This window comes from Solanum tuberosum, unplaced genomic scaffold (assembly GCF_000226075.1).
Source record: "Solanum tuberosum cultivar DM 1-3 516 R44 unplaced genomic scaffold, SolTub_3.0 scf00092, whole genome shotgun sequence".
Classification (NCBI taxonomy): Eukaryota; Viridiplantae; Streptophyta; class Magnoliopsida; order Solanales; family Solanaceae; genus Solanum; species Solanum tuberosum.
In genome coordinates, this window is record NW_006239019.1 from 525521 (window position 1) to 537204 (window position 11684).

Sequence of the window (11684 nt, forward strand, 5' to 3'; positions counted from 1 at the left end):
GCAAAAAAAACAACACATTGTCATCCTCAAATTAACAGATATCTCCATGCACCATTGAACCTTTTGTCATCCTTGACAATCGCAAATGTTATTAGAAGATATCGTACACCAAATCCACGAGTAGATACTGTATCATACACTAGACTCTAGAGAGGAAACTTAGGGAAGCAATTAAACAAATCTAGTTGGTTACAGTGAACTCTTTGTGCATTCAATTACCAAATGTACAAGTAACAAATTTTTGTGCCTTGCATGGAAAACTGTAACATGAGAGAATGTTCCTGTGCTTACAAAACCATAATTCAGAATAAATCAACTCTTCATTTCTTTGTTAAGGAACTAGAATCAGGTACCACCATAGATTGTGTTACCTTGTAATGCCTGCATGATGTAGACTTCTCTGTCCTTATCAAGCTGAATTATGTAATTTCAACTCGATTCCTGTGCTCCAAGTACCCAAACATGCAAAACCTAGGCAAGCCTAACCTTCTGATATCCCCTTCTGGCTCTCTTCAAGTCGGGGTGGGAGAGGCACTTATCTTTTCACCTATTCATCCCATCTCCGCTCTCCCGTTCAAGCTTCATAAATAAATTTCTACGAGGCACCTAAAGCAACAAATTAGCCCTGAAAGAGCGTGCTGATGCATGAAGCTATTTATCACGCTTCTTCTATTTCACCTGGGAAATTATCAAAATTTTAAAAAGGAAAAAGTGAGAAGTTGAAACATCATTTTATATTGCTGTACTCATTACTGATTAGAAAACCAAATGCTGAAGTTACAAGTAGAAAACCTGGCAGCAGAGATAACTTTGATCCATGTCTGATAGATTCCATAATCTTTCACTCTGCAATAGATCAATCTAGGATTATCACAACTTACTCAACTATTCACAGATTAGTAGAGCACAACAACAACAACAAACCCAGTGAAATACCACAAAGTTGGGTTTAGGGAGGGTCGAGTGTACGCAGTCCTTACCAGTACCTCTCAGAGGTAGAGAAGCGGTTCCTGAAAGACCCTCGGCTCAAGCAAATCACAGCAGTAATAAAACGAAAAAAGATGGTGGGGAGAAACATGACAACTAATAGCAAAGTAGTGCGGCGCATATATGCAAGGAACCGTAACAACAACAAAGTGTGATCACCTAAACAAAGTAAACCGCAGATGATATCACATACCAAAAGCCAAAGACTACATTAATACTGCAACTGACACGGTGCGCTATACTACCACCAAATCAAATCAATAAGCTAGTAATAGGACAACTCTTAACTACCTACTAACATTCTACCCTTACCCCCGACCTCCATACCCCCTATCTAAGTTCATGTTCTCAATAAGCTGAAGATGCGACATATCATGCCTAATCACCTCCCCCAAATATTTTTTCAGCCTACCTCTGCCTCTCCTTGACCCCACTATATCCAACCTTTCACACCTCCTCATTGGGGCATCCACACATCTCCTTTTCACATGTCCAAACCACCAATCTCTCTTCCCTCAACTTGTCTACAACAGAGGCCACTCCCACTTCGACCCGGATATCTCTACCATGTAACCCAATTTTAGAACACACTTTAGACAACCAATAGCTTCTCTTCATGCCACATTAGTTACTATAACAATCAGACCTTATTGGACATTGTTGAATCATTTGACAGTCTCATCAAAAGCTTAATCTGTTAGAGGGAATCTCATAGTGGTCGCCAAAGTCTTTTGATGCCCAGAAAATGAACAAAAAGCTTAAGCAAAATCTTGATCAGTGAGCAGTCCCATTCATATATAAAGCAAATAAGGGTAGCTCTAAACAAAGTCCTAACCACATCGCCAACATTATATGTGTCGGCTGGAAGAATTTGCATCTGCAAGTCACTTACAAGAATATATCATCAGCATCAACTTCTTGCAACAAATTGACGAAAAAGCGGAATCCATCTGGACTAACATCTCTGCATAGAAGTCCTGCAAAATATGATCACAACTTAAGCACCACTTTCTATGTGTTAAAAATATTAGAATCTGCAGAATATACCTTTGCCTTCAGCTGCGAGAAGGTGCTCTTTAGCCATTGCTGGAGCAATTCCCAGAGTCATTGCAGCATCACTAGCAGTGACTCCTGATCGTAAAGCATCAGGTGTAGTAACCATAGATCTAATTCTAGTAAATACCTGCAGTTGATAGCAGAATTGTGGGTATTAAGGATATACAAAGTATATTATACACCAGATCTATTTAACAGGAATGGAGAAGGGCAGATTTCAAACTTCAATTGACTATTGAAAAGTCTTTTTTTTGCTTCAAATTTAGCTGCTCTCATGGTTATGTTAAGGAAAGGTACTCTTGGAATTCGTTGAGGAGTCTTTTAAGGTATGAACAAGCCGTCATCACCTAGGATCTCAGTATGCCATAAGTGAGGCGAATTTTTTGAAGGTTGACTATGATACCACAAAGAAAGAAGAGAAAAAGTTCTGGGATAAGTTCCCAAAACGGCCAGAATAGTGGCCTGATGAAACAGTGCTGTAAGAATGATCACTGAGGAAAGGTTGGTGCCGCAGAACAGTCAGGGAAGGAGGCATCATCAAGCGGAGCAGATACTTAAAAATTAAAGTGTTGCTGCTGGAATGGTCACCAAAAAGGACAAGAGTTGTTAACTTATGAACAGAAGGAAAGATTTTGGCCTGGAAGACAGCCATTTAGAGGCTGCCTATCGGTTGGAAAAAGCAACTTATATCTCTATTTAGATTGTTGTCTTTGATACCATGTGAAAGAACCAAAAATCTTAGTATCAAACCTATAACCTTAGAGCAATGCATAGAGTGGCCCAAAACCTATAAATACCTCACAAAATCCCATTATACCCCTTTGTTTAGTATTATATAACTCAACACTCTCAACACCGACTCAGTCTAATACAGTACATTAGACTTGTTTACCTATTCAATTATGGTCTTCTTCAGCAATAACTTTTATAGGAATTCTACTTTGCCTATGATTAACTATTGAATGAGTTGTATCTCGACTACCACCAGACATCTGCTACTTGAGAGAATAATTGATGACAGATATAACCACAAGAACTTGGTTTGACCCCAATATAAAGGAGGAGGACAATATCAAGGCGAAGAATTACTTAGAAGACTACAGACCCTTACAATAAGTTCAAGAAACGCAATATAGGATGCAATCAGAGAGATTAGGGAAGACCCGAAAAAGCAAGAATTGTATTGGCAGAAGGAGATGCTCAAACAGTGAAGCCAATATAAATATTTTACCTCAACATCACTGTGGCTTTTGCTCTGGATGACCATGACACCACTATCAAACGTCCGAAGCATAACTGGTCTGTAAAAGTGAAGTGTTATTTCCTTTTTCTGTTTAGGCATGGAAGTAGTTGAAATGAACCCCAAGTTACATATACTCTATAGTTGAGAACTAGTTCAAGGATGAACAAAGATGCAAATATGTATATGTGTATGTGTAGAGGAAAAAGGGACGCATACACGTCAAACTTCTCCCAGAGAGAACACGCACGCAGCAAATCGTCAGGTGAGATCAATTCTGTAAAATCACAATAAAAAAGTTATAACAGCCTGTAATGACACTGCCAAAATAATGAAGAAATTATTGAGAAACTAAAGTGACAGACTTTGAGTTGACGATTTAATAGTCAATACAACAACATACCCAGTGTAATCCCACAATCCCACATGTGGGGTCTGGGGAGGGTAGGTGTACATAGACCTTACCCCTACCTCCTAGAGGTAGTGAGGATTTAATAGTCAATAAGAAAAGAAAAACTAAAAAAATTACAAGATGACCTGTTCCACGAGCCCGGTTGAAAAGGCAATAGATGTCAATGAAATTAATCATTCCTCCAGCTCTCTCCAGTGGAATTTTCGCAAAATCTGCCAACTAAGTACACAAACAAATTGTTATTTTTGCATATTACTGAATTACCTCTTTTGGTAGTGTGAAATTAGATCTTAGGCCTAACTCACACCCCAAAAGCTAGCTCAAAGGAAGGAGAATTGCCCAAGCCTTATAAAGAGTCAACACATCTCATTAATCACCAATGTGGGACTTTTGTCATTCTTTAACACCCACCTCATGCCCAGTGCTTAGCATCTGGTGCGTGGGCAATTTTTTATTTTGGGGCAATTTTGATTTTTTTTATGGGGGGCCCCAACATTGGATGAGATGGGCCCTGCTCTGATACCGTGTGAAATTAGGTTTTAGGCCTAACTCACACCCCAAAAGTTAGCTCAAAGGGAGAAGGATTGCCCAAGCCTTATAAGGAGTCCACCCATCTCATTAACCACCAATGTTTAACAGGTAGATTCGGTATGTCGGTTTTTATCTGTAGTCATGTGGGTGGTTAGGAGGGAGAGAAATTTAAGGGGTTCTGAGGCGAGCAAAAACTCTTTTCGCCAGATACTTAGGATTCATATTTTCTGTATACCTTTTTGGGTCCTCACACATTACCCCCATATGTACAGATGACTGGCTTGACTTTGCATGTAAGATCTTGGACCTAAGAGTTCACGTATTAAACCTTTTTGTGACTTATCAGAAAGGAACAACAAAAGACTACTTTTAGGGCGAGGAATGGTAGAAGTTGTAATGTCTCGCTCGTGCCAAATTACATTCTATATCAACACATTAGAAAGTATAAACTTTTTATATACTCTTGATTGGCTCTTTATATTATTAAGAGTCAAAATAAGTTTTCTTTGGTGGCTACTTGCTTAACATTCTCATGGTCAACTTTGAAATTTGCAGCAACTCCGTCGAGTAAGTTATAGTCTTACATGGCCTGAATTACGATTAAGATTGATATCTGTAATCTGTGAGGCTGATAGGGAAGATCTGTTGCACCTAAAAGTCTTTTTGTTGTTCTTTTGTTTGTTTTTTAAAACTATTGCTTGGCTCTCCTCAGATAAAATCACTGGTTTACAGATCCAGCAAAATGAAAGATACCAAAGGTGTTGGGTGATATCATGAAGACCTTTCAGCATTTCTATGACCAAGGGAGGTTTGAAAGAAGCTTTAATGCTACCTTCATAGCCCTGATTCCAAAGAACAAGGGTGCTAAAGAACTAAGGGACTTTAGACCTATCAGTTTGATAGGAAGCACACCTATAAAATTCTCTCAAAAGTGCTCACTGAAAGGCTAAAACGAGTGATGTCCAAACTTGTTAATTCACAACAGCTAGCTTTTATCAAGGGGAGGCAGATCATGGATGCTGTTCTAATAGCTAATGAAGCTATAGATTCCAGGTCAAGTTTGAAAAACCAGGCATCTTATGCAAATTAGATATTGAGAAAGCATATGACCATGTCAACTGGGATTTTCTATGGGTATGCTAGAGAAGATGGGTTTTGGTCTCAAATGGAGACAATGGATTAAATTCTGCATATCTTCAGTAAGCTTCTCAGAGTTGAAAAATGGTTGTCCATCAGGGTTTGTTAGTTCACAAAGGGGCTTAAGGCAAGGTGATCCCTTATCACCTTTCCTTTACTTATTAGTCATGGAGGGACTCAACAATATGATTATGAATGCAAACAGAGAAGGATGGCTAAGAGGTTTTGAAGTAGCTAGAGCCGGAAGGGAAAGCCTAAGGATAACTCATCTACAATCTGCAGATGATACCCTGATATTATGTGATGCTGAAGAGAACCACCTCAAAATTTTGAGACTAATTCTAGTCTTGTTTGAAGGAATGTCTGGACTTCAAGTTAACTGGAGAAAAAGCTTCTTGTGTCCAGTTAATGAAGTGCCAAATATGGGAAATTTGAAGTTAATTCTTGGTGGTGAAGTGGGTGCTCTTCCAACTACTTATTTGGGTATGCCTTTAGGGGCCAAATCCAAGTCTTTGGAAATTTGGAATGGGTGATTGAGAAGTGTGAGATGAAACTAGCAAGGTGGAAGTCTCAGTACCTCTCACTTGGAGGAAGACTGACTTTGATCAACTCTGTGCTTGATGCACTTCCAACATATATGATGTCTTTATTTCCTATTCCTCCAGGTGTCATTAATAGGTTGGATAGCATCAGGAGAAAGTTTTTGTGTCAAGGAAACAAGGAAAGGAAGGGGTACCGCTTAGTCAAATGGAAAAAAGTGATCAATGATAAGAGAGTTGGGGGTTTAGGGATCAAGAACCTTAAGAATCAAAGCAATGCATTGAGAATGAAGTGGCTTTGGAGGTATTCCAACGATGATCAGAATATTTATGGGGTTCAGTCATAAAAGCAAAATATGAAGAAAGTGACAATTGGATGACAAAGGAAGTTACCACTCCCTATGGTGTTAGTTTATGGAAATCCATCCGATCACTATGGGATGAATTCAAACCAAACACCAAGATTAAAGTGGTAGATGGTGCTAAAACTAGATACTGGAAGGAGGATTGGCATGAAGTAGGAAATCTGGAGACACTTTTCCCGGACATACATACTCTGGTGCTTCAGCAACAAAGTACAATAGCTGAACTATGGACACCTCATGGGTGGAATATTATATTAGAAGGCACCTCAATTATTGGGAAATTCCAAGAGTTACAGAATTCTTCAGCGTCATTGAACAATTTAGTGGCTTGGAGACAGGGAAGGACAGATTACAGTGGTTGGGGAACAGTACTGGGACTTTTAAAGTAAGTACAGCATATAGGAAGTTGAACCACCCAATTATGCAGGCATCCAAATGGCCCTGGAAACACATTTGGAAGGCCAAGATCCCACACAAAGTGGCTTGTTTGTGTGGTTACTGGCTAAGGAAGTTGTGTTGACACAGGAGAATTTGATGAAGAGGGGGATTACACTGTGTTCAAGATGTTTTTTTTTGTGGGGAAACTGCAGAAACAATCAATCATTTGTTCATCCAGTGCAAGGTCACTGGCCAATTGTGGAGTCTATTCCTAAGGCTCAAAAACGTCTCATGGGTCATGCCTGGTAGAATTGCATAGGCCTTATACAGGTTGGGAAGTAAGCAGGGATTACAAGCAAAGACAGAAGCAACTGGAGAATCATTCCTGCTACTATTTGGTGGACCGTCTGGAAAGAGAGAAATCTTAGAGTTTTTGAGAATAAGGAGAGTAATATGCAGAAAGTAAAATTGAATTGTATTCTAACTTTGTGTTTTTGGTGTAATAAGATCTACTCTAATGACACTGTCTCTATCATTGATGTTTTAGACTCATTATAGGGATAGGACAGTGCTTTTAGAGTTCATTATGTAAATATGGTTTTCAGTACATGGGTTGTACTGATTTAAAGAAATAGAAACAGTTACCAATCTCAAAAAAAGATACCAAAGGTGTTTAACAGCAAATGGGAATTAATAAGCCATGGGCAGCCGGGACTTTTCAATTAAATCATCTAGTAGCAACATGTTGTTATCGAAGTCAAAAGGCAAAGACAACATTTCATATGTAATTGCGAACATTTCCATCTAACTTTAGCTGCGATTATAATCAAGACTAGCTCATAAAAATGGATACAATCACTAACACAGCTACCAGGATAAAATACCTGCCGAGATAACTGTTGATGATACAACGCACCAGCAGATTCTTTAGTAACAGGAGACACAATACCAACACTTAATAGCAATTCTTGCATCTCTTCTTTGGTTCCAATTTCCTCATCATTTGTGCCAGTGGCCTGACTAGTTGAGCCAGAGAGAAGCTTTGATCTCATTCTCTCTGCTAGAATCACCATTTCTTTAGCTTTATTCTGTATATGAGAATTATATCAACTGATAGTAGAGACAGATGCAGATAGCACACTTAAGTTATCAACCAAACAGACCGATTTGCATACATAAGAGTTGCGAGAACTCCTAGAATTTTCACTTAGCCAAAACAAAATAAATATAGTATTAAAATCGATAAGCCGACTGTTAAGTAAGAATTATAGTATTCAGTTATACATGTAACCCTAATATCTGAGTGTTACTATAAGAACTTAGTGCGTTCAATCATTAGACTGGCAAGTTCTCTCAAACTTTCTTCCTCTTTGATTTTGTCATCAACGTCAATTACTTAACATGAAGTACACTCTGACATGAATTCAAGAACATCCACAGTATCCTAATCTTTCTTTGCTTATGGATAAATTCCACTGTATATGTTCCCACTTCCAAAGAAATCTTAGTCGCTACATTGCTATAATTGAACTCTTGCACACTTCATTTCAGAAACTCAATTGCATATGTTCCGATATGCAAACACAAGAAGTTCCTTCAGGCTTTACCTATCAACCCAAAAAAAAAAAAGATCTTTTGTGTCAAGAAAAGAACATTTTTTAATAACCGCAGTGTCCGGGTCAGTTTTTGTGCACCTCAACTAATTCCGGGGATACCAACAAGGCAACAACAACAAGTAACTTTGTCCATCAATACCATGCTATGACAGATGAGAAGAAATTACCTAGTGTTTTTTCTGAATGTTGGGATTTAAACCTGAGACCTCATGGTTCTCAAACCAAGTCATTGACCACTAGACCACACGCTTGGGTGCCAAGACAAGCACATTCTAAAGCTAATATGAACGCTTATTGCACCTATTCTTTACATATCCACCAAATTTATTAGTCTACACATAAAATAACCAAAGAGATAAAAGACTTAAACTTTACCATACCATGAGAGCGTTCAAATCCTGAAAAGCTTCCTGCAAGCTCTTATCAGTATTCTCCCACATTTCCTGCTCTTTCCTCAATATCCCAGCTACCCCAACAACCGGCATCCTCACCGCCAATCCTCCATCACCACCCGACCCATGACCCGACCCTGACCCCAACACAGAACCCGAAGCCTCCGACCCAGATTTCATCCCATCTTCCCAAGCCTTCTTTCTCCATGCTTCCCAAAACTTCTCCACGAAAGAGTCAATATCCGATTTCCCCCTGAGAATCAAAGTAATCACCACGACCCCTTTCGTGCCCTTTTCACCAAGTGACGCCTGAAATCGGAATCTTGGGCTAGCGAACATTGACTTGATGGTTTTTTTGAGGGAGAAGATGTGGGTGATGGCTGAAAGAGGGATGAAAATGGCAGTAGGGGAGGTGGTGGATTCTTGGACCCAGATAAGACGGTGAGTTGTGAGAATAACGAGGCCGGCTTTTAGGTTTGGGAAACTGGGGGTTTCTTCAGAAAAGAGGTCTACGGAGGAGAGAAGGCTGCACTCTACTTCACCTGGTTGAAGAACCGGCCGCCCACTCCCGGTGAGCTGTGCCGCCGGTAGCCAATTTCCGGCCATACTGGCAAATTTTTGGGAAGTAATACTCCGAAGACAAACTGAATAAACTATAAATTGACTTCACAGATCAAATTTACTACTAATAAAAAATATTTTTAGATAAATGTTTTTTTGTTTTGTTCTAATAAGTTGAAATTTGCAGTTTCTTTACAATAATCATAACTTAAAATTATAATGGCAATTATTGTGTTAAAAATGGATGATGATGCCATTCAATAACTAAATTAAGTGGAACAAGTTAGTAGTTTCATTGGTAGGCTACCTCAAATTTTTAAGTTAATGAATGGAAAATAATTTTATTATATCACCTTTTGAATATAATAAATATAATATTTTGAAAAATGTAATAAATAAATTACTATAATTAATGATAAGGGCAAATTAGAAACTAAATGTAAAATTATTCATTGATTTTATAAAGTGAACAAATATTATATTAAATATTTCAAAATCGTATAATAGACAACTATTATTGGACAGGAGTAGGAATTTGCTTCGTGCCTGATAATTCCCTAAATTCAATTTACTAAATACTATCTTCGAGTTAAGGGAAGAAAAATAAACAACTCTTATTTAATATTCTCTCTATTTTATATTAATTGAATTTGTGAATCAATGCATACTTATTAAGAAAAATATTTAAGGACATAATTTAAATGATACTTTCCACTGTTGTCCTTCGTGAAATGATGGATATAACTTTGTAAGTAAGGTAATATATCTTACAGAAAATATCAAACTTCATAAAGGAAAGGACAAATTTGGAAAAAAATTCAAACATCCATATTGAACTTTGAACAATTCAACTATTTTAAACAACGAACAAAATTAAAAAATTCAATTAATATGAATTAGAGGGAGTATGAAAAATCATTTGACTTTTTTATTTATTTTATTATTTGATATTTTTATTTTTTTTGTATCTTATATAGACTTTATAATAATTGAGGATTATTGATTACAACATTTGCTTTAATTTTGAAAAACTTTATTTTTCAAATCCACAATTCTCAGTTTTCTCTTTATCTACTTCGTGATAATCCATTTTAATTAACATGTATATTTTTCTCTTAAAAATCTTTTTTTTTTCCATTTGAATGATACACCTACCATATGTATATAAATATTATTAATTGATTTTTCAAATTAGTAAGGAGATTTATTTTCCGAACACTTATTTTAGCATAAGATAAATCATATCATATCATATATATATATATATAAAGCTAGATTTAAAAAAAGTGATGTGGCACCTCTCAATAGCCAATGATCTTATCTATCCTTTTTCTGGTTTTTTTGCCTTCTTTCTTTTATTTTTTCTCAATTATTTCATTTTATAAAATCATCTTCTAAATTCATACCTCTTCAATTACATAAATATAAATCTTAATTAATTTAGTAATATCTATAACTCCTAACCTTTCATATTCATAACCTTCATATTATTTAATATACAAATTTATAACTCCTTAAAATGACACTTATAAAAACTTAGCTTGAGACGTGTATGATGATTATTTTATTTTGATTTTTCTTATTCTTCATCTTGTGTTTCTTTGTTTGGTCATTTTTTTGTCTTCTTTGATCTGATTTTGCAGGAGAGATATGTATAATGAAGAATGTTTTACATAGTTGAATTTTATGCGGTAAAATGTTTGGACATACATAATATAATTATCATTTTTTTCTACTTTAATGATATATTTAGTTTTTTTATTCTTGATTATACGAATCATGAGGTTTTTTGGAAAAAAAATAATTTGTTTTTTTTTCTCTTTGTAGTTTCTAGAGAATATTAATGTTAGACATCCTTGCATAGTTTGGTTTTGACAGTCTAATACTTATAATTGTCACTTTTTTCTATTTAATTATATATTTAATATTATTTTTTTAGATTCTAGATGATACAAATCATGAATTTTTTTTAGAAAATGATGTGATTTTTTTCTCTTTGTGGTTTGTTAAGATTCTTTTTTTTAAAAAAAACTTATTTTTGTAGTTTCTAAAGAATCTGATTATTTTTACTCTCTTCTTCTCTTTGTAGGTTTTGGAGAATTGAATTATTTTATGTTTGGAACATGGTCCTTCTTTCCTCTTCAACTCATAATTGAATATTCTTTAAAGTTTTTACTTGATTAGTTAACTTTATTTTTATGTATTTTTTATTGTTGTTGTTGTAAGGTTAACTTATCGTGTTTTCAAGTCAAGATATTTTTGAAAATAAAAATAGAAAAGGGAGTTAACATATACATGTATGCTACTCAAGAATGTGTGTAGATAATTTTGTAGTTATGTGGATCAATTTTTATTAATTATAATGATAGAACATGAGAATGTAAAGTTGATTTGTAATTTTCAAGATACAATTTAATTCATAGAAAAAATGATTATTGATATGTAACTTTGCAATCTTCATATTTTAATT

The 11684-nt window shown here is 35.9% G+C and overlaps 1 protein-coding gene across 1 annotated transcript; it reads right to left on the reverse strand.

Annotated features, from left to right (window-relative positions):
- Positions 1 to 53: 53 nt before the first annotated feature.
- LOC102599588 (vacuolar protein sorting-associated protein 36) lies at positions 54 to 9345 on the reverse strand. The gene is made up of 9 exons (XM_006347647.2): positions 8642 to 9345; positions 7530 to 7733; positions 3821 to 3914; positions 3503 to 3560; positions 3275 to 3344; positions 2035 to 2170; positions 1880 to 1964; positions 793 to 846; positions 54 to 678 (listed from the first exon to the last, which is right to left on the reverse strand). Exons 1-9 carry the CDS (start codon positions 9257 to 9259, stop codon positions 675 to 677), a joined length of 1323 nt encoding a protein of 440 aa, XP_006347709.1. The 5' UTR covers positions 9260 to 9345; the 3' UTR covers positions 54 to 674.
- Between the last annotated feature and the right edge of the window lie 2339 nt (positions 9346 to 11684).